The sequence below is a fragment of the Poecile atricapillus genome, chromosome Z (genome assembly GCF_030490865.1).
Source record: "Poecile atricapillus isolate bPoeAtr1 chromosome Z, bPoeAtr1.hap1, whole genome shotgun sequence".
Taxonomy (NCBI): Eukaryota; Metazoa; Chordata; class Aves; order Passeriformes; family Paridae; genus Poecile; species Poecile atricapillus.
In genome coordinates, this window is record NC_081289.1 from 132,440,575 (window position 1) to 132,465,045 (window position 24,471).

Consider the following 24,471-nt stretch of genomic DNA (forward strand, 5'->3'; position numbering starts at 1 on the left):
TTTTCATGAAGCAGAGTATCCATGGTTTTAAAATCCAGACTATGAAGAACCTTACTTTGGGCATTAAAAAAAAAAAAAAAGAAGATACAAAAGTCTGAATTACTTGCAGAAGCGAATGCCAGCAAGTTTCTAGTTAGCACAGAGATGGATATGTACAGTCTTCAGCAGAGTAAAAAGCACTATTGAAAGGTAGTTTTTTAGATCATTATACATATTAATACATTTTAAAGTGGTGAGTTTGCTGGTATTTGTTTTATTTTGTTCTGAGCTGTCCTCAAAGCTTCAGAGACCATAAGAGATCAACAACAGCACTAAAAAATTGTTTAATCTTTCTAAAAGATGTATACTTCAGTTTTCTCTCAGAGAAGGTAGGCCACATAATGAAACAGTTCAGCAGCAATTTTCCAGGTGACTAGTGGAATCCATGAATGACTTTGCCCCTTAAATAAAAAACTTTATTTTATTTAATCATGTTGATAGAAATATTGAGTGTTCCTTACTGGAATGCTCTTTAGAAGTCTTGAAATTTTTACTAAAATTTCTTCCTGTTCTTTGAAGATGATGCTATGTAATATCTTCCATCTTTACGTGAGTAACATCTTCCATGTTTTTAGGGGGGTTTTTGTCTTCATATCCAAAATGTGGATTTGTCTTTCTTTTCATGCTTGCTAATACCAGTGATTTTGGAAGGGCCAGATTAGCATCTTCATACACAAGATGCAATACTGCAAAAACTTAACCGGCCTTGGTGGCTGTTTGCTTTCTCCTTACCCTTTTCCACATACTGTCCAAATCAGACTCAATATATCCCCCAAGGTCAATGATATGATCACATTTCCCCAGTCAAATCCCACCTCAAGAGCTATTTCTAAAACGAAAAGTGAGTCAGAAACATTTCCTTTATTTAAATACCTCAGAAATACTCACTTTCCAAGAAATTCTGGCCGAAGGAAGTTTCTCATTCTCTTGGAAACTTTACTCAGAACGAGAAGGGAGGGCTATTATTAGTTGTTCCCTGAAGTTTTCTTTTCAAACCCAGCTGTTATAGAAGAGTTTGAGTAAGAACACGAGTTACAGGATCACAGCTGACATCATAAGAATTCAAGGTGAACTGATAAAGTGAACCTGTCTCAATCATGACTCTCTCCAGGCACTGTTTTTGACAGCCCCACCATATGAACTTCTACACATGTATAAACAACTTTCACAAAAATGAGTAATGCTGAAGGTGAAAAGACCAGGTTTGCTCTAACAGTTCAAAATGGCTCACAGAGTTTTATCAGCTTCATTCATTCATCCGTCTGGAGGTAGCCATGCAAATGCTTCCCCACTGACAATGCTAATGTTTCTGCAAAGGCTGGAGATGATAATGTTAGATACTACTTTGGATCATCCTCAAAGAAGAATAAAAAATTATTGCCAAAAAATTAAATCTCCACGGCATGTTCAACTAAGGTGCACAGGGGGTTTTTTTGTGGGTTTTTTTTTGTTTGTTTGTTTGTTTGTTTTTTTATGTGAACAACCCATTGCAAAAAGAGACATTCGTGTCAGGGGCAGATGAAGCCGCCCGGGAGCCGGCTGCGAGGGATGTCGGGTCCCGGCGCGGGGCACTGAGCCGAAGCACCGCCAAGGTCGTGGAGGTTCTGCTGAGGCCCACGACCACCAGCCGCCAGCCGGGGCCCGGAGCGCCATCCCAGGCACAGGCGCCCGGCCGGCGGCAGCCCCGCGCTCCGTGAGGGCTCAGCTGCCGGCCCCCGGCCCGGGCCGCGGCGCTGGGGCCGGGGGTGCCCGGGGCGGGGGCTGTACGGACCCGCCAGGGCCGGGCCGTGACGCCGCTCCCTCGCCAGCCCCCGCGGTACTTGGGGCGGGACCGCCCGCCGAGTGCCGAGCCCGGCGGTGCCGTCCGGTCACGCCGCGCTCGGTGCCGGCCCCGAGGGCTCTCCCGCCGCGCCGCGGGGAGGCGGCGGGGGCCCGGCGGGGCGGGGGGAGGCGGTGCCAGGCGGGCGGGGCCGGGGCTCGGCGGGGCTGTGGCAGTGGCAGCGGCGGTGGCGGTAGCCGTGGTCGGGACTGGGCGAGTTGGAGCGAGCGGCGGCGGCGGTACAGCTGCGGCGGCAGCATGGCTTCGTCACAGGGAAAGAACGAGCTGCTCTTCGCCGACTGGATGGCAGCGCTGCCCGGCAGTCTCCACAGCACCCCGCTCACCAACCTGGCCATCCCCGGTGGGTGCTCCCGGCTCCCCGCTCCGCGGCCGCCCTGCGCCGGGAAGGCGAAGCGCTCGGCGCGGTTCAGTACTCCACGCCGCTGGGGAGGCTCCGCGCACCGGCCGCGCTGCCGCGGGGCTCCGCGATAGATCCCTTACCGCGCTGCCGCGGGGCTCCGTGCCCGTCCCTTACCGCGCTGCCTTGCACTGCCGGTGGGAAGTGGGTGGGGGCGAGCGGGCCAGGTGCGGGCAGAGGCACCGGCGGGACGCGGCTCCGGCGGCCCCGCGCTGTGAGCGGCTGTGGGGCGGCGGGTGCGGAGTGCTCTGCCTGGTGTCGAGGAGGGATGGGAGCGTGTTCCTGTACCGCCGGACTGGGGTAACAGCCCGAGCAGTCAACCTCGCCTTGGACCTAAATGCCACATACTGCCCCTTTCCCCGTAAACTTGTGCGGCGAGGTCGGTCGGAGGGGGACGGACGCAGGGCTGCGGCTGCGGGAGGGGAGGCAGGCTGCGGCAGTGTGCGGCTTCATGTCATGTCGCTGTCAGAAAACGCTCGATCTCAACAAAATTTTAAATAAGATGAGATGGCAGGTGATGGTGTTCAGACTACGAACTCTTTCCGTCTTCTCAGTATGTTTTCGTTTGTAAGATATTAGCTGTGGTTGTAGACTTAGGCAAAATACGTGTTATAATGCAAACCAGTAATTGATTCAGATGATCTCTGGTTTGAGGGAGCACCTCAAAGGTTTTGCAAGACCACTTTTCCAGGATCTTTTATTTCTAGAGTGTCTAAATGGAATGAGGTTTCAGAGATGCTGAAGCTCTAATGTCTTTTAAGCAACTTAGGAGAAATGTTCACTTCTTGCAAGTTTCATGTAGTAGCCACTCATGTTACACCAGTTTTTATAGTGCTAAAGATACTTTAGGACAATGTAATAGCAGCTGATATTTGCGAGAATGTGTTTTCTATAGTTTCATTTAGACACAAGTGTGCCCTTCTAAAATTAAGTGTCTCTTAGTTTCTGACGGTTTACACAAGCTATATCTAGCATTTTACTTGGTACGCTGGGTGTTGCTGTTGGTTGAATATATCCTGTATAAGATTGTGTCCCTCCAAGGCGTAGGAACCCAGCATCAGCAATTGTTACATCAAGTTCAGTTGGAGCTGCAAACATTTTTCAGTGTAATAACTTTTCATAAACCCACAAACTGGAACGCTCTTATGGATTATTGGCATGATGAGAAATTACTCTCTTTTGGATGCATGGCGGTTTTTCATGTAAAATGTATTGTTTCAGAGACTTTTTTTCTGGCTTGAGGAGATATGATGAAACTTAACTTGCTTTCAGATGCAAAAAATTGCCTTTGTTATTCGTCACCATTAAGTGGCTTCCTCTACCAAAAGAAGCATCATGAGGCTGTTCCTGGTACATTCATCTCACCAAGATCTCTCTGCTACTTTCTCACAGCCTCTTTCTAAAAACTCCACAGTTTTTCTGCAGTGGACATTTCTCAGAGCTTTGTCAGTAATAATACAAGCTTTCACACCTTGTTAACATGTTTAAATTAAAAACAAACAAAGCAAACAAACTTACTGTGGGCTGTGCCAGTTAATCCCAGTATAGCACTTAGCAGTGGGCAAGGCTCTAAGTGCAGAGACTGATCCCTTACATTGGCAGAACAATTTTGTTCGTGTAACAGCAATGCACACAGACTGCTCTTTGTGAAATTAGCAGAAAAGCTTACATGATTTGAGTGGCATAGTGTTAAGACCCTTGAAATTTGTCCTTCTGTTAGTGTAAATTGACACAGACCTCTTATATGCCTGTCTCACTTTTGAAATGCCAGGTTTGGCAAATAGAGTCTTATGGGGAGGGTGGCAATGTAGTTCATGTGAATTTGTCAGCAAGGGAGCATGGCACACAAACTATAGGTGTCAGTGCAGTTTAAATACTGTCTTTTAATGGTAGATTTTTTATTATATTAAACATGCAATGTGGACATGCACAACATTAAGTACAAGAGCTATCATGGGATTGGTTTCATCCTTTAAGAAGAAATAACCTTTAAGACATTCATAATATTTGTATGAAAGTTTTCTCCCATATATCTACAGCTGAGCATTAATAATGTGTGCATAATAGCTATTAGCATATAACTAGTGTTGAAGTAGTTAATGCAAGGAATGTGCATAATCCAAACCTTCATGTGTCAAATCTTTATAGTTTTAACCTGTGAATTTTTCACTGTTTTTGAAGTTTGTGTTTAAGTACTAAAGTATTCATAGCATTTTATTTACATTGCCTGTTTTTTTCTCCTTACCAGAAGAAGTTAACAGTACATTTTTTATTCTTTTTTTCCAGCAGGATTTAAACTTCCCTTGCGCAGTAGGAATACTGATTTTGACCTTAATTCAGCTGGATGAAATTCAGTTCTGGAGCCAGAGTCCAACAGTCAGTCCAATGCTAATGTTGAAGAAAACAAAATATTAGCTTAAAAATGTTAGAATGAATTTTCCATTACAAAGGGTGTTCCACTGTGTTAGGGGGGAAATGTTTTAGAAATCATCAGTACATTTCTCATTGTCCAGAAGGAATGCTTGGAACTGAGGTGATACACTCTGTTGTCTCTACACAGACATGCTTGTATCATTTTAGCGGTTGCAAAGAGAAGCACAAACCCCATAATACTCTGTCATGACTGTGTTTAAACAATATGTTGAAGGAATGTTCTGTTCATAATATGTTTAAAAGCATTGCTCACACCCTTCTATTGTTCAGTTGCTAAGCTTATGCAGGTACAAGTTTGCACTATTTACGACCCCTTATACTTTTGTAAATAACAAATTTGTGCTGGGTTTTGATAGTATTTCAGTAAGTTCTTCTACTCATTTCATTCTCTACAGTTTGAGCTAGGTCCTTCTGTTTTCCCAACTGCAGGAACCCTCTAGATGAGACAGAAATCTCTAATATAGCATTATATAGCAGTTTTGCCCATCAGAAACTTTTCTATTTGAGTTTCTTCCAAGTATGAAGATGATGCATTTTCTATGAGGTTTTCTTCTTTCTTGAGCTGACTATGTCTTTGTTCTTTTATGCTGCAAGTGGCAGATTTTCCTCAAGTGATAATGGTAGCAAGCAACAGTATGCACTCTTTGGAAATAAAATAATCTGTTTGTTTCCAGAAAATGCCACACATACTTAATCTTCTATTGCTATAACTATTAGAATAATGAAAGGGTATATTATTTGGACTTTGGGGCAAGATGTACATCCGTCTTCTACTACTTGCAAACTGCTTCTTGTGTTACAGGATCTGCCTGGCTAAACTCTCAACTCTTTTGGCAAAGAGGAAGGTGGAGGACTGTGGATTTTGGTCTTTGGGGGAGGATATCTTTCATTAGTTGGAAAAATGTGGCTTTGTCAGTGTCTATGCCTCTTTGACCAGGATAAGAAATAGGTTTTTGTAGGCATTGCATGTTTGTAGGACTGAATTTTTTGTGCTCCTAAGCTGAGGCGGAAAGGTGAGGTATGGAGAACCTGTATATTCTGCTGTGTCAATGCACATTGCTTAATCTGATCATATCAATTACATGCAGTGCAGTAAATAGACATCAGTAGGCAGCATTTCCTTATGAATTGTTCCACTTACTGATCAGTAAACTTTCTTACTGACAGTCTTTAAATATATGTCTAGTTTAATATCAGAGTCTTTGAACAAATAATTTGAGTTATTATTGTTGCCTTTTCCCCTGATGCTAATATTCCAACTCTGAGAAGTCCATAAGAATAATTTATGATGGAAAAGAGTATTTTCTTCCATAAGTAACTCATCTCTCCAACAAAACTGATACTAGCCTAAGATCTGCCATATGAGCAGTCTTGATGCATGCTAGGGGCATGTCTGTATAGTGTGGGTAAAGTCTTCTGAATGAATTTAAGACCTAGAATATCTCTCGAGTGTATAACTTTCCAGAGCTGTGATTCTTCAGGCTTTTGTTTCACAGGAGAGTTTCTGATTTCCATGTGCAGATGAAACCTCTGACCTCGGCATGTGTTCTTGTTGCTCAAAGATGCAAAGTAAGCAATACAATTATCTTGAAAAATATTTGTCCATGACCTCATTGGCTTCTGTGGTTTTTCAGATGGGAATTTTTTTTTTTTTTTTGTATTTTGACTGTAGTTAAAGTTCTTTGTCCGTCAGCTGGAAAGCAGTAGCTAGACACAGCAGAGCTACCTTGTCTCACCTCAAATAAGAAGCAGTTGTCAGGTGGAATTTTTTAATACCACCCATCTTTATAAAAAGACTCAGAGACTTCAAATTTCTATTTCCCACTATCATCATACTTTGAAAAGAAAGAGCAAGACCTCATAGGGAGTTATTTTACAAAGAGGAGGATGTGTGTTAGTGTTAAATGTCAAAGATGTATTATGATATTTGAAGATGGTATGGGGAGACTTGGGAAAAGCTACTTAATGCAACTGGAATATTTTAGCCTCTTTTGTGAATGATAGCACTGCTGCGTTGACATAACAGCTCTGTTTCAAGTATTTTAACTTCCCTTGTAATAGCTTGAAAATATTCAAGTGATATTTTGTTTCTTGGATAGATGTTCCTCATTTTCAGCCCCATGGGGAAATTCTTTCATCTTAAAAAAGGCTAGAAGTTCTTCCTTGCTGGTTATGTAGACACACAGCATTTTCACTTTTTAAATGTTATTAAGAAACAGTTTAATTTTGAATAGCTGATGGTTTGGATTTGTCTTAAGAGTGAAGGGTGATTGTCTTTGGGAAGCAGGAACTGTTTCACCCTTGTTTGTCTGCTCATGGTCAGCAGAATACCTCTGCTTCACTTGCCTGGGTCCAATTCTGTACAAAATCAGCTTTGCCTAGAACTGTAAACTGATGATGCAGGTAGACTTATAAATAAAACTGTAATGCAAGTTGCCCATTAGCATTTGACACCCATATGTACCTAGGAGAATTCTTGATTTTCCTGCTGTTCTTTGCACTCCGTTTTCAGTGTTTTTTTACCAGAAATAAGTGCCTTATGCTTTCTTTTCTTATCAGAAAATGAGCAAATATCCTTATAACTTTCCTTTAGGATAGCTCTTTTCTAATTTGTTGATAGTCTTTTTGCATCAATCACTTTTATCCACAAAACAGTTTCTCACTGTCCTTGCACATGCTAATGTGTAATTTCCAGCCCTTTCAAAAATATTTCTATGTGACACAGTTTCCTGTGGCATTCACCATTAATTTCTCCTGCTGTGACATATTTCTACCACACACAAAATAAAGCTGTTTGGTTACTCACACTGCCGTAAAAATCAAACAGTTCAAACCCTTCGGTTACTTGCCCATCTGCTACCAGAGGTAATTCGAAACTGCTTTTGCTTGGTTTCCCAACAGGGGCTGTTTATTAACTCAGCAGTCTCTGTCCACTGTGTCTCCTGCAGCTCAGTTCCAGCAGAACTGGCTTCTCCAACCTGCCTCGCATCCTGCCACCGTGGCAGGTGTGGCAGAGGGAACAGCTTTGTTACCATCTGGAATTACTTCTGTCTTTCCAACTCAATGAACGGAGGGGGTTTTTTATTTCTTATCTGAAAATTTCTTGACTGTTCTTTGTATCCAAACTGCCCTTACCTTCTGACAGTCATTAACTTTGGTGTGTGTTTTATGTTTGGTAATTTCCTATGGTTCTTACTATACTGTAGCTTGAACTCCAGTCTTTTGTGCAAAATGGGTCTTGCTGTGAAGATGCTCAGCTGTGAGACACACTCAACTCTGTAAGTAGTTTAAAATGCAAGTCTTAGGTATACGAAGTTATGCAGACTGTAACTTTAAACTCCCTAAGAGTGCTGGGCAATCTCTTCTACTGTTATGTGTAGAAATAATAATTAAAATGCTCACTACTCTTTTAGAAATTAAGTGTATGTTATTTATAAATACTATTCAGATTTAGTAGACTGATTTGTGTTTAACCATTCTACTCTTCAAAGAGAAGCCAGTTCCAGGGAGAATAACTTTCTTGCTCAAAGTAGGTTCAAATTATAGGTGTTAATTTGTGAACAGATCTCCTTATGCAATCCCTACCGTATAGCCCTTGGGACACTTCCCATATAATTGGGAAGAAATGTGGTTCAAAATCTGAAGGTTTGGATTTTAATCTAAATTTTTGCAAAGTGGAATGGTTTTTCATTTGACCTACTGTAGCAAACCTTGGTTTAATCTTTTTCCATTATTTTGAACAGCTATATAGTGTCAGCTAATAACTATACATAAAGGCTGAAATATATTCTTTCATTTTAGAAAGTCCAGGTTTCTGTTTTTTTGTCTATTTTAATACCATCTCAGCTTTCACCATAATCTAATTTAAAACAAATTACTAAAACAGTTTTCAGATGCTTTACCATCTTTTAAAATGATGTCTCTGTTCATTTTAAATAAAGTTAATCTTTGGTTCATCCAGTCTCTTAACTGCTTTGCTCATATACCTCATGCTTAAATATATACTGTTTCAACTGTGAAAATAAAAGTTTGCAAAATACTGAAAGAAGATAGAGGATGGAAAGAGAAATGGATTTCCCTTGTTGTGGTTCCAGGCTTTCCTGCCTTTTGTGTATGTCACTTAGGATGTTTCAGATGATTGGAGATACATGACATGTGCTGCTGCCATCAAGGCAAAAACCCATCCATGAAGTTTACTGCATTATGAATTTTGCTCGTAATTTATAAAAGCCAGAATAAAGGACACTGAACTAATGTAGCCTTTAATAAATTCTGTAGCTATTTTTTTAAACAAAACAAACTCCAGTGAGATGAATAGTGTACTTCATGCTTTACCTCATTGTCATGCTGTCATCCATAGTGGTTTTGTGTTTGAATATAATTTTTTTTAATCCTATTAAACATTTGGCTTTTATTTATACATTGACAGCCATGCAGCTTGGTTTTATAATTATGAAAGGTTGCTAAACTGGGATTTAAGTGAGAGCAAGAAAAATGTAGAAGAGTTACATGTAGTGCTGTGCAATCAAATTAATGCTTTAGATCTTCAAAGGTTATTAGTTTGTTAGTTTTGCTAAAATCCTTCTGTTAGAGCTTGGACCTTCAAAATACATGCTTCAAAAATACATGTTTCAGGCTAGTCTGGGTATTAGCACCAAAACCAAATGGCATGTTTGTACCTCTCCTGAACCAGCATGTGACTGGAATTGTCTTCTGGTGTTTGACTCAGATGCCTGCCATTACAAGGTGGAAGAGAAATGGAAACACATTTTCATTAACATAACATTTATTGACACATTTTCATTAACTGTGAAGTTGCTGATTGGTCTTAAGACAGCTGTTAGAAATCCCAAAACTCCTGATAGAAATTTCTGCCATGTTTTCTGATTTGTAGGGTGGGTCTAGTAATCTCAGAGAGACCACTGATACTAAGGCTGGCCTTGCTCTTAGGATGAGAGCTGCGTTAGGTAGTCTGCTCAGTGGGTTGTAGAACATTTCACTGATCCCCTGTGCTTTGCAAGGAAGGGTGTTTGTTTTACACTGCAAAGCTCACAAATGTTTTTGGTGGAGTGCTGCTTTCCATCCATCGTGCATGCTACCCAGAAGTTGCTTTGTCAGTGGGGAAGTTTGAACAGGTGCTCATTCTAGGTGCCAGCACAGGAATCCCAGATTTGCTGCTTTGGGATTAGTCTTCTTTACTTCTGTTGAAACCCTCATATTTTGCAAGAATGTTCTAAATTGTGTAGATCATGTTCACAAATACTGTATCAGAAGCCATGCAAGCTGAGGTAATGGTGTCTCTTGTATTTCATGTGTGAGGATGTGTGTTCCCATCATGTGATGCAAAAATGTGAGACACTTGTATGGGTTCCCTCAGATTTGAAGTGCCTGCATCTCCAAAGGGGCTCATCTGTGGGCAGATCAGGAGATCACTTTGAAGCTGCTGCAGTAGGCACCTGCCAGTTGCTTTTTCCATTGCTGGAAAGCAGTGAAGATTGTGTTGGCACTCTGCATGGCACCATGGGAGGAGTAATTAGTTCACTGGAGTAAACAGGCTGGATGAAGCTGGTTTTGAACAGAAATTCCCCGCTTAACCTAAGCCACAAAAAAGGGGGAGGAGGATATTGATTGGAAGAGACAAAGATCTAGTTTGGACACTGAGTAGTATATGCTATCTTTGTCTGCATTAATCTGCATCCTCACTGCACTAAAAAAAGCACTTTTAGGGGGTTGCATCAGTATTTTTTTGGTATAGAAAACCTGTATGTTTACATTCAGGACACTCAGATGATATGAATCCAAACCTGGAATTATCTGTTTTGGGCCATGTTTATGTGTTAGTTTGTTCAGTTTGCTCTGTTTTTAATGGCTTAACTTTTCCCCACCTTGTATAGTTCTCTCACCATTTCCATGGTTGAGGTGAAACTGCCAGTGGTATGGAAATACTCAGTTTTGATGAACTGTGATCGGCAGCACATTGCTCAGTTGGAGTTCTGCCTTCCTCTGCTTCTGCAAAATTGACAACCATTCTTCTTTCAAGTAGGAGAGATCACCTCAAAACAGGTGCTGTCCAGGGTGGGAACGGGGAGCACATGTCTAGACATGCTTCAAGGCTTATCTAGGAGTGCAGGCTCTTGCTGTGAGAGGGAGCTGGACTCATGCCGTTAGCCAAGTGTTATTTAGTGCATGTGCTGAGTGAGTGGTTTGAGAAACATTTTATAAGTTGACAATACATAAGGAGAAAACAAGCCAGCTTCAGTAATTTTTGGATGTAGCTGTATTATAGGGGAAACAAGCCAAGGGATACTGTGAAGGATGTGAACAGCACATGTACAAATGAATGCTGTTGCTTCTGGTGTGCATGAGGTGGGTTTCCTCTAGAAATCACAGTGTGTAATATGGAGAAAACTGGAATTTCTAAGACCAGTTTTAATGAACTGGCTAGCAATGCTTCAGACTCTCCTTGCTGAAAACAGGGTATGAACCAAAAAAAAACATCATTGGCTTTGAGAGCTTAGAATGGTGTGGTGGTGGTGGTACCACAAAGAAATTGTTGGCTTTTGTGCCATTATATATTTGGCTGTCACATCCTCCTGCCGTGCAGGAGTGAGAACAAGTCACTGTAAGGTTGGATGATCTGGTCCATGTTGGGATTTCAGTTCCTAGCTGCTTATTGGTATGCTTTGTACACCACAGAATTCTTACTGTTTCCTTTGAGTCTACATCCTTCACAAAACCAAGAGTAACCTCTGCTATCAGAAAGTGACTTCAGTTTTGCAAGAGAGCCCTGTTTGTATCTGGATAAATAAACAGAATGAGGATTAAATTGAAACAGGGTTAAACTGGGTGAAGGTGAAGGTCTAGGGCCAGGGGGACAGGGGGAGAAGTGCTGTGCTGAAGGGAGATCAAAGGTGCAGTTAGTTTAGTTCCTTGACTCTGGTGTCATCTCTGATCTGTGTCATGGAAAAGGCTCAAGGACAAGGTGAGAATAAAGGAATATTCCTCCTTACACATGTTCCTTTACTCTTCTGGCCTGTGTAGTTTTCAGAACTGGATTTTACCTTTATTCAGCATGGCTCTCCCATATGTGCTAAGAGAGATAAATTTTCTTAATCTACAAGCTATCGATCCTGGGCTGTGAATTACCTTGAATTTTTCTACAGAGGATGATGATGGTGTTTTGTTGTCATTTTTAGATTTTATTAATTGGTTTCATATTTCAAAAGGTATTCCGAAGTGCTGATAAATTAAATTCCTTGAAAGCAGCTTCTCTAAGCCAAGTAAGAGATAATACCTTTTCATTTTGGAATTGCTATTGTCTACAGGAGCATGCTGTTCTTGCAACGCAGAAGACGAGAAGCAAAATGCAATCCCTTTTACATCTCAGTTTCCATCAGATGTTACTTCAGCTCTGTCTTAAGTGTGGAATACAGGCCAGAAATAGGGGATTTGTAAATCCGATAGAGATATAGAGAAGTATTCTAATAGGAAATGATATTTGAAAGTGGGGATAGGATAACATGCCAGCTTTTCTGCCTGCTAGATTAAAACAGTGCTTACAAGTTACTATGTAAGACAAAATAATGTGTTTTAAAAATTCACACCATTTTACAGGCAAACCAGGAAGGATCCAGGAGGAGAGAAGGGAACTAACTATGCTTAAAGTGAATTTTTTTTCTTAAGTTCAACTCAGTTCATGGTTTGGGTGCTTTTTTTTCTCTTTGGGTGAGTTTCCAGCAGTTTATTGGATAACAAGATTCACTCACTGAGAGGAGAAATTTTAATGTGAATATAACGGGTTTTCCACTACCTCATAACAAGTGTAAATGCAGATCTGTATGAAATGTCACTAAATCAGAGCAGTAACTGTATTTTTACTTTGTGCACTGTGTAGGGTGGAACTGAGTCTGTCTCAGTTAGCTCTTGATGAATAAATTGCTCTGTACATCTGAAGAAAGCAATGCTGACTAGATGATGAACTTAAATATGGCCCTCTAAAATACCCAATGCAATGCATTTGTCAGAAAGAAAAGTACTGGCTTAATGTTGCTTATAGTTTTAAAGTGAACCATTATTAAATAGCTACATTAAAGAAAAAAATACATATCTTCAGAGTGAAAAAAAATCACAAGATTTATGGTTCAGCTTTATCCAAAAATTCTATTGTCTTTGCTTATTGCCTAAATATAAACCAGAGAACAACAAGGGAAAAGCAGGTTTGGGGATTTTACCTACTGCATTACAAAGTCAGCTGACACATACACTGTGATGACTAATGGTGCTAGATCCGACCCTTATGTACATAAGAGAATAGAATATAGTCTAATTGATTACTTTGGGGCTGAAATACCACTAAGTAATACTTTGGATTTTATCTGTATTGTAATGGTGTTTGGGGTAGCAGGCCTTTCACAGACTTGCTCCTTTTTACTGTAGAAAATACAGTGTATTAACATTTATTTGTAATAATATCCTTTAATACTTAGACCAAAGTATTCAAAAACAAGCTAGCTCATTTTCAAAGTTTTAATGTATCTTTTAAGATGTTGATGCAATTGAAGTCAGGAGAACTCTTGGAACAAGATATGTAAAGGTTGAAATTTCTGGATTTTGTTCTCCCAATGCAGATGTAGTGATTTTTTTTCCTGGAATTACTGTGGAATTGAGATAGGTGTTGAAGCAGAAAATACTCTTCAAGGAAGAGCTTTAAAATATGGGTTATTTGAGGCTGCATACAGTTGTTTCATAATAGCAGTATTGCTCTGTCTTCTGAAGCTTGTAACACCAAGGCTCATCATACCTCTTTTGAACAGCTTCTTCCAAAAGACCAATCCTCTTCCTTTGGTCTCTGATCTAGGCTGGATTTTCATGTTGCATGACTGTGTGGTGGCTTAAAAGCAGATAGTTTAAATTATGCTGGGGAGAACAGAAGTGCAGCTGTCAAAAACACCGCATGGATTTCTGTATTGCATTGAAGGTAAGGATTTATGGAGTTTTGATACCTGGACTAGGCACTGAGAAGAGTAGTGGAGCTGGAGATCTCTGAGACATCACAGTGCAAATGATCAGACATGGTGACTTCTACATCGTTCCTGCCAAGTAGATACAGCCCTATACGAGCTTGTAAAAACACTGGTGACTGGTGGTGAAGCTGGTCTAGGACAGGACTTCTGACTTCTGGCTTTTGCTGATGCTTGAGCCAAGGACATAGGCTTAAATCTTGTCTGAAAGAAATGGCCAGAGCATGGAAAGTGTGGGCATGTTTTAACCATCTCCATAGCCTCCATATTAAACACTAATTATAAAGGATTCATTTTCTTTATTATGACAGGATGTTTTTCCACGTTTTGTTGACAGGAAAACTAAATTACTTGATTAAAATTGGGGATGCTGAGGCAGGAATAGAAAATTAACCTGTGTCTTATAGATCTTAGTTAAGTGACTTGACCTTTAAACCATGCGTTTTCCTAAGCATAGAGGAGAAAGAGGGTATGCACAGCTTCTCGTGACAGCAGACATGTCAGGTTTTTATGTCTTGTATGTGACATTTGTGTGCTTTGCACTATGTCATACCAGCAAGAGAAGGAAACATTTTACACAGGAAAGCAAAACTTGTATCAAATGTTATGGCATACAGAACACTGCATTGCATCACCCACCTCTGAAGTGATCTCTGAAAAGAAGGACCAGCCAGAGGTGAGACCAAGCTGTGAGTAGTTTGGCAGATCTCCATGGATTAGAGGGTGAGCTGCAGGAGATAAAGTTTTTGGCCTCACTTGAAAATGAAATAAAGGGTTACAGAAGCTCCAGCTAAATGGGAAGTTTGCGAGCTCTGCAGAGCAGGGGAGGCCAGTTAGCAGCTTATTCTGAATCACATTGGGGGTTGCATGTGCTGTCTTGGAGTTATATGCAAACACTGCCTCGACACTGTACTGGGTGTTCTCTAGTGGCATCTGGCAGCACTTCTCCCCCTTTCAGTCTGGGAACCACAGACAGCTGGTTTAATCTGCATCCTTCAGTCACCTGTGCAAAGAACCGAAGTGTGGGATTGATTCCTGATGTGAAGTTTATTAAGCAAGTTGCATATTGCTGTAATCTTTAATGTATTTGAGTGGGGAGAGAGGCAAGGTGTGAGCACTTGGAAGCCTCATAAACATTGCCTCAAAGCATGAAGGCACCAGTAGTTTCATCCATGCTCCCAAGATGATGCAAGAGAGAGAATAAAGTGAAAATAAATAAATAAATATTCTAGAAGCTGGAGGGATGCAGATGAGCCGTTTGGGTTACTACCCTAAATCTCTGCCTGGAGATTAGGTGTGAGCACTGCCAGATTTAGCCCAACCTCTTTGGAAAGCATTGCTTCAGAAAGCATCTAGAGCATAGCCCAGGAGTCTTTTGTTGGCTGATTTTGCTTTGAAGACTTCAGAAAAAGTTAAGGAAAATGTATGCTCAGAAAGAGGGGACACAGGTATTAATTACACTGCTGTTGGGGAAAATAAGTGAAATTTACAGTAAAAAAGCACACATTTTACTGCTAAGTAATGGGATATACCTCGGCATTTCACCAGCTGCTAAGTTTTTTATGGGCTTTGAAAAGACTATTTTACTTCTGCTGTTCTTGTGTGTGTTCTGAAAATGTGCATTGCTACAATACCCTTATCTTGTAAATTTTGTACTCAGGACCCCTGTTTGGAGAGAGCTGCCTATATACCATTGCAGCCCAGGTCTTACTTTAAAAAAATGTCAGTGTGAGAGGATTTGCTGTGAAGTTTTTGTAAAGCAAGCGATAGACCATGCAGGTAAATGGTTTCTGCAAGCTCACAGCAGAATGGAGATGTGTTCTGACAATTTGGTGCTGCGATCAAGCAATGTTGTAGTATTGAAATACTTCATGAGTTCCAAGCTTGGATGTTTAAAGTGAAAACTGTTGACAAAATTTTTTTATAGCTTTAAATTTTTTATAGCTTTAATTTCAATTGGAATATCGAATTACTGAAGCCCTAAAAGGTTGTTTGCCAGTAGGCCTATGCCTGCTGTTACACACTTCCTGCTGCTCTTGGCAGTGAATTCACGATGACTTCAGAAAAATAACTTCAAGGAATTTCTTTGGGGATGAAGAGTGAGGCTGATTAATGACTGTCAAAGCAACAGGTTAAAACTTCTTTACAGTTGTCCTGTTGTGTATGATACTTCCTAAAAATCCAAAATAAATATTGATAGCAGTGTTTGCATCCAGTCAATCTGAATGGCTTGCTGGTCAAGGCAGCACTGAACTGGTAAAACTAAGTACTGAACAGGGAGCTTCTTCATTGCTGCCATGTTTGGGTCCTATTTCATTTAATGTTTTTTCACTAACAACCTAGCTGAGAACAAGTTCATTATTGAAATATACAAGTAATACCAATGTAGAGAAGCACATGAAAACACTGGCCTGTATTGCCTCACAGAGAAATGGACTTGATTTGGATGAAAATAAACTGAAAGACAGGGTTTTTTTTTTAGAAGAGGGATTTGAAACATTAAATTCAGGAAGAGACTTGGAAGGTAGCAGAGGCTGGGATTATGAGAGGTGAGGAAGCTGGGAAGAAATCACCACTGCTGTCCTTAGCCACATGCTCAGAACCGTGATGGTTAATGAAGAGGAGGTGGGTCTGGCTGCAAATGAGATGCAATATTCACAGAATAAGTTGAGTTGGAGAGGACTCACAAGGCCCTGCACAGGACCATGCCTAAGAATCACACTCAGTGCTGGATAACGTGGATGGATTCCAGGAGCACCGGTCATCTGTCCCAGCAGATGCACCTGTCTGCTGCAGGTTGGCAGCATGTCCGTAAGGTTAATCATGAGGGAACTCTCCACAATACACTTCCAGAAACTTCAAGAGATGAAAAGTGTTCATCCATGCCTTGTTGATTTATCTTGAAGTGACATTACTTTCTGGCAGAAAGCATTTAGAAGAAGTAGTTCAGAGAGTAGCAATTAAAATGCGTTTATATTTCTCCATCAGGGACAAGTTTGGAAGCGTATTGTAAATTTAGAGAGCTTGCTGCTAATCCAGACTATGGGTGATTTACCACAACTGTTGCTGTATAAAACTTGATGCTGTGAATTCCTTGGTAAATGGTTTTCCCATGCCATATGGAAGGGGGGAGGCACTGGAATACAGAATTTTTTTACACGACTTGACTTGCTCCCTGAGCTTTTCTCTGCAGGGGGCGTCTTAAGCTCTGTCAAAATGCAGTACTCTTTCATAGTGCAGTTTTGTGATGAGTAGCTCTGTCTGGTGAAGAGCCAACATCTGTGACTTTGGAGCCTGTGTCTAGGTTGTTGTGTGTGTGGCAGAGTCTGAACCAATGAAATTACAGCCTGATGATTATGCAGAAATCACTACTTATCAAGCAGCAAATTTTGGAGTCTTTTTCTCTTACCAGTGAGGTCTTTTAAATGAACCAGCCTTCTGACAGGACTGTTTATACTATAAGAAACTTCTCCTTAACTGGAGGATGACAACCTTATTGTCATATAAGTTGGGCCTTAATTAGTCATTGGTGTAACTCAGGTGAGAAGTAAATTTACATTTTAGTTATCTGCTGGTGTCAAAGCACATTCTATCCTAGAGAAAATGTAAAGCAGGGAAGACACAAGGAAATATATTAACAATTAAAAGTAATACTACTTTTCAATATACAGTGATACTTCGAGGTTAGCTGTCCCTGACCCATGAGACAGACCTGACCACAGCTGCTAGCTATTGTCTGTAGCTCACTTACCATCAGATTTCAGCTACACTGACTCAACTATTATTTTTGGGTACTGCCTACACTGTTGTTGTTCTCTGGCAGCATTTCATCCTTAACCTCTGCAAGATCCAGAGAGAAAATCTGATCTCTCCATGTGTTGTTCTGGGGTGCTAGTCACATCTTGTGCTGTAGAAATGCTTCCATAACATGAAGACAAACGAAAGGTCTGGTGATACGGAATAAACTACTACAGTTTCTCCCTCTCTGAAACTTGTAATATGCACTGAAAAAGAATTCCTGTTACTTTCAATTTGCAGTTTCTGAATATGTATGTTAAAATGCTGGGATTTCTGCTGGGGGTCCACGTGATACCAAATTACCATGTTTTTTAGGCAGTGATGTTGACTTTCTGAGATGTCCCTGTGTCTGCAAGGGAAAGAAGGAACCAAGGCAAAACCCCACAATCACAACAACATTTGTTACTCTGTTGATTCTGTTTGAACAGCCCTTCCACCCCTAATGCAATCCTCTTTTTACCCTCATAAAGGCATTATGCCTTTCAAAGTGTGTTTGAGGTTCAGGTATGTGACAGTGTCATTCTGTATAAAAGTATGTTTTCGTCTGTGCTGTGCTCCATAATCACAGTTCTCTGGTTGCCTAGGAGGAGGCTATTGCTCTTTAGTATATCAAAGTTGAATTGCAAAGCCTCAAGAAGAGCAAATGATGAGGAATTCCTTATCCCAGCTAAAGGAAGGGGAGGAAGCTGGTGATACCAGGAGAAGACGCTGAGATCTTTTCCCTGCCTTTGCATTTCAGTCTCTGTATCCTTGGGTGTCAGCTGAAGATGATGTCCTGTAAGTTATTCCATGAACTGTCCTTTTAAAGCTTTTAATGACACATTTTATTCCAATACTAGAAATTATGAAATCCTGAAGACACCATTTGCTACATCAAGACCATGAAGAAAGTTGGTGTTAGAGACCCTGTGAGAGTCATATTTTTGATGGAGCTGTCTCTTCCTACAGGGTATGAAAATGTTTCTGAGTCTGATTAAAGAATATGAGCAATGATTTTTCAGAATGGCTTTCTGGTAGGATTATAACTGTAACAGCATACTCTGGGGGTAGTTGAGAAGTGAAATATAAATGTCATTTTTCTCCGTATATATTCAGCTTGAAATTAAACTGCATGTTTTTACTGATGAGACTGCTACAACAACTGATGGATTGAGAAGAGAAATCTGTTAAAAGTGAGATCAGAGTTCTTTCCAGAAAAAGCACTTCATCTTAGTGTGAGGTTTCAGAGTTGTTGTAGAGTCTATTGAATTGAATTATTCCATGGCTTCAACTCATTTCTTCCATGCAAGGCAACAGCTCAGCATCAATAACCACTACCTATTGTGGCCTTAGAGCTAAAGAGACCTTGATCTGAAATGCCCTTACTCTTGTTGTCCATTTTCCAATAAATGCTGTATTATGAGGAAGATAACTTGGAAAGTAACAAATGCATTTCTTCATCTGCAGTTGATGAAAGTTAGCAAAAAAGGAATACTCCATTTGGAATGGACTGTAGGGATCCTCTCATTCAAAAATGAAAAATTTTACTTCAGTCATTGAAAGTGTATTATTTCAGTGATTGGAAACTGTATCAAACCCAAAGTATTTACTTCAAACCGAGATGCTGTGTTTAAAGTAAGATGTAAATAGCAGTACTGCTACCTCTGCATTGTCTTGTTCTCAAGAAGTGACCTTATGCAGATTTACAGGGAAGAGCAAGAGCAAGAACAGATCTGGTAGCTACTTTGTATGCTCTTGCAGTTACATCAGCTACTAAAACTCACATAAACTTTGCTTTTGTTTCACTGAAACACTTCTAAGTCTTTTTGTGCTGCTGAATGGAGAGATGCATGCTTTTTCAAGGCCGTGAGAAATGTTCATCTAGTTCTGCTCAGAAAGTCTCTCAGGTCAGCCTCTTTAATCTGTGAGTTTTTCAATATCTTGAGGGTTTTCTAACTTGGCTCTGGGTCATATTATGAATAGTGGATTTCTTGTAAAGGATTAATTTGCAGGTGGCTGAATGCCCCTGTACAGAATGCCTTACTTTACTCAAACTACACATATTAATGAAAGCTTCCCTTTCTGTGATGTCTGAAATACAGATTTTTATTTTTTTTTAAATTTCTTTTTTTAACTACTTATGTTACATATTTCAGTTTTTAGTGATATGATCAGAAACAGAAATTGTGGGATGGAAACTCCTGGCAAAGAGCCAAGACGAGCTGGAAATAATCAAGAATTAAAGTAAATTTCAGCCTCCAGTGTTTTAAAGCCACTTCTCTTGCGGAGCTAGCTGTTGCAATCTATGTTTGTGGAACAGCCTATTCTAATATAACTTTGTAGTGAATCTATAGATATTGTCTGTTAATCCCCTTGGGTTTTTCTGTTCTGTAAACCAACCATGTAAAATTACTTTCTTCTAAAATACTACCTTTCAGGCAGTCTTGAACAATAGAATGTGTAAGTGTAGATTGACAGTTCAACACACATAAAAAATTAATGTTATTTCTTAGAGACTTAAATAATATAGGAAATATTTTATGAAATGGACTACCTGTTAATTTAGGTCTAACAAAAATAAGAGTTTTTCGGTTACCTGCATGACCTGGAAAGTATGGTAGTCTCACCACTTTGCAAAGACTCTGTCAGAAACCAAACCATTACCACTACATTTTATTAAATAAATAAAATTTTAAGAAATTCTTCAAGAGACAGAGGCTACTTCTGACAAGGTTATGAAAGGATATTTCACTGCAATGCCAATTTTGCTGTCTGCTTCAGGAAGAGTATCACCTGGATGACTAAATGATTACTTCACCTGTACATGCTTGAAGCACTGAGTCATTCTTTGGTTTTTAGGAGCAGAAGTTTGCGTTTTGGGAGTCAGAAGCAGGCGGTGATATCTGAAAATATTCACTTAGACATTATATAGAGAATATGTGAGCTGGGACAGTATTGCTCTTCAGACTGAACAAGGAAGAGTAGTTGTGGCACAGTTAATCAAGGACATTTAATCATGGCTTCCACAATTTCTTATAACTAGGGTTTTTTTTTCTTACTTTATTTCTTCCTTTTATAGTTATTTGACTTATTTGCTTTGCATAACAGATAGTGTAATCACATTAACTTGCAAAATTTTTGTTTTCCTAACTCTTAACTGTCTTTTCACATTAGTTGTGATATTTTTCACCTTCAGTATTTCAAAAATCAAACTTTTAATTTACAGCATTGGAATTAAGTATTTTATCTTCTAATCCTTTTTTGGAAGAAAAAGTTATGTCTGGAAATGGTTTTTCTTGGATTTTTCCATTGCTGCATTCCCTGCAGTAGAGTAAGATGTCAAATATGGACTGTTTAGAATGAATTTATAAACATAGACTGCAGCGGGTTAGACAGAACAAGGTATAGCAATAAGAAAACACATTGTTTTCAGCAGAAATACTTTGTACTCAGTTTTTTTTTGTCTGAAATATAATCCTTTCATCATCAGAATTGCTTAGGTAGACTTTGTTCTTAAGATGATAGAAGTTTAAATTCTAAATGCTTGCTCATATGCTCAAAACAGGAAAAGTCAGAATGTGAATAGGGTGCAGTGTGGCTGTGACCCTGGTTCAGTAGCTTACAAACATTTGTGAGATGGTAAATTAAAATTACAAAAAGGTCCTTCTTGAATGCATGACCAAGTGAACTTCCCTGAACACTTGCATAACCTTTCTTACATAAAGCAATTATGTGTGGGAAAACAGTTTGTGGGAGTTTACTCACCACTACTCATAAGAGAATAAATTGATGAATCTGACTGATAAATAGGCTGCAAAGTTCAGACAGTACTATTAGTCCCAGCCAAATTCACTGTTTGAAAGCGAACTGTTGACTAAGATACACAGTATGAATACTGAATCTTATGCTTGGAGCGTGAACAGCTGAGCTTTAACATAATGAATATAAACATACAAGCCATATAAAGACAGGGAATCTTTTTGGTAAGCGATCAGCAGAAGAGTAAAATTAATGAAAACGTTTTTAATTCCTTATGACTGGCACTGACCTCAGAAGAAAGAAAAGCTGTGTGTATTTGCGGGCTTTCACATACTTAATATCAAGTGAAGGTTAATAGAATGCAGATATTTTGCTGTGATACTTGACATATCTAACAAGTGCTCTTTGGGATTTTGGTTGGCTTGCTCAGACATGGACATATGATTTTACTTTCATGGGAATTGGTAAAAGTTCAAATTTTAATTTCTAAATGCATCTGGAATTCATGAAACCATGCTCTCAAGAAGTCAGAATTACATCACTGCTGAGGTCCATGTACATGTTGCCCTCAGCTGACCCATTTGAACCTTAAGTAAATACCCCTGTGGACAAGAAGTTTTTTGTTTTCAAGACAATTTAGAACTGACCCCATTCAGTGACCATGCTCAGGGTGCTTCCCTCTTCCCTAATGCAGGGCAGATTACTGTCTGTCTCAGTCTGGATCTCTTGCTGATTTTACCATGTGTTCTTTAATTCTTGGAAAGGAGAGTAAGTGGGATTAGGATGTAACAAATGATTGCAAGGATCCATCCTAGCCTTTTGAAGGTGTCTGTACATGTTGCAGAGGTGCTCTTTAGGCTCACATTCAAAGGAGTCTTGCAAACTTTCTAATTCATATATATATATATACATGTATGTAGGAAGATTTTTTTTAATTTGTGTGTGTGTATACATATATATATATATATTTACATACATATGTGTGTGGTGTATATGTCATTCATTCATTCATGGCTTTATCCAACTGTTTAGTTAGGCTTTCACCTCTAGTGATCTGCTCAGTTAATTATCCTCTCTGTACAGCTGTTCAAGGTAAAGAGGTTAAAACACAGTACTCCTTTTCTTCTCAGGGTTCATCACTATTTAATTGATACATTGGAGCTGGAAATATTCAGTGTTCTTACCCTTGTGTCAGACACTAGCTGTGCCACTGATCTGAGAGGTGGTTATTGAAAGTACCAGAAAGATTAACCTTTTCTTTATCAATTACTGTAACCAGTTGAACATGGAGCTTTGTAGCTAACTTATCTCCTTGAATCTCAGTGAAAGGACTAATATCAGTCATACCTGGGCTTCAAGATGACTCACTCACTTTTACTACAAAGAGATGCTTCAGCCACTGGGGTTTCTTTATTGAATTATAGAAGTTAGATCTTTGAAACACATTGTTAAAAATGGATTCACAGGACCAACCTGCCCCTCTGCCCTCTGTGCAAACTTGAGTGTTCTACTTGAGGGGTTGAAAATCAAAGATCTGCACTAGACTTGGGCATTCCTTTCACGTGCTGAAAGGAATAGTTATGCATTGTTTCAAATCTTGTTGAACTGCTTAGAACTGTAGAGACACGGAATAGTTTCATTTGGAAGGGGCCTTGGAAGTTGATATCATCCAAACCCCCTGCAAGAAGCAGGGCTGTCTTCATAAGCAAACACTTGTCAGAGATGAGCATGGTCTTACTTCGAGTCAGGTTAGACCATCACTCAGTGTAGGAGAGTTGAGGAGGGTTACTCTTCCTGTGCAGGGTACAGCAGGCCGAACTAATATTAACATGAACAGGGATTTGAAATTTCTCTCAATTTTAGGCTGCCACCAGTAGTTTTCTTTCTCTTCCTTTGCAGTTTTTTGTCTGTTCATCACTTCTCCTTGTAGAATGTAAGATGTCTAGGGCAGACACTGCCTGTGGCTTAGCAAATTAAGTTCTACACACGGGTAATTTTAGTAAAATTTTAAATTCTTTATATAACCCAAATAAACAACAAAACAAATCAAAACCACAAAACCCCCACATAACAAACTGAAAAACCCCACTCCAAAACCAAACAGGATAACAAAGCCACACTTGGTGTTGGACTGGCTGCTGGGCTTTTTTGCATTGGGTGAGAGAGTGGAGATCACAAGAACTGAAAAACTATTCCTGGGCAAAATTCTGATTATTTTGAAATCTACCTTTTTGAAGACAAGAGAAACTTTTCCTCCCCAGGAAAGCAGATTTCCCCTTTAACTTATAAAGAGCAAGATTTCACATGATGTAAAGTAATCTTTTGGTTAGTAGGTATAATAGTTTGGATGTATGTTAATCATTGCATTGAGTCCAATACGAATGTGTGTATTTGCATCTGTGCACATATATTTTTCTCTAGTTTTTTTCCTTCAAGTGACAACTCCCTGGTGAAAGTTCATAAGGAATGAACTTGCAAACTTTATTTTGCAAGATGCACAAAGAATATGGAACAAATCAAGTGACAGATGAACAAGTTAGAAAAGGAGGACCTGTTTAGAAAGCTTTTATGTCTTTGTAGGAAATCCTGAAAAGCTCAACTGTCCTTTTTCAGGGTAAACATTGTCACCGTATTCTGCAGTTCTCTATTCCTCTGTTTTCTGTGTGTGTGGCATTTGGACACATGGGTGCCGTTCACCAGGTAGGGAAGGAGCAGTTGAGCAGCAAGAACTCATGTGGAACCTCTCAGAGAACCTGTGTAAGTTGTGTCTGCTCAGGTACGTTTTAGTGATTCCTTTACTGTTTGCCAGAGAAAACCAGCATATTTGTCGAGGCAAATTATTTACTAAGTATTGCATATCTTGACCTCTTTACCACTTGTAAATGCTAGAGAAGTTAATTTAAATTGCCAGATCACATAGTATCTGGAGAAGATTCATTTAAAAGGTACCTGATAGTTATTTCCTTTCTCTCAGTTTATTTTTTCTCCCCCAACACCTGTACATGAACTGTCTGATTTGGCTGGAGAAATCTGGTAGGGGTAAAAATCTAGATACGGGAATTGTATTTTTATGGAGGGTGGGGGTGGGGTGGGCTTTAATTCCCCAGAAGTCCTTTGTGTGAGAGGTACACCCATTTTCCTGCAGCAGGTGGGTACCAGACACTTACAGCACGCCATGCTTTGAATTTACATGTTTGCAAGATTAC

General features: G+C 39.8%; 1 protein-coding gene across 1 annotated transcript in view; it reads left to right on the forward strand.

Moving 5' to 3' along the window:
• The first annotated feature begins 2,046 nt into the window (after window positions 1-2,046).
• Window positions 2,047-24,471, forward strand: part of PLCXD3 (phosphatidylinositol specific phospholipase C X domain containing 3) — a 73,690-nt gene continuing 51,265 nt past the window's right edge. Inside the window, exon 1 of the mRNA XM_058826996.1 lies at window positions 2,047-2,219. Coding sequence (XP_058682979.1) covers window positions 2,117-2,219 — 103 coding nt within the window. The 5' untranslated portion in view covers window positions 2,047-2,116. The remainder of the gene's footprint in view (window positions 2,220-24,471) is intronic.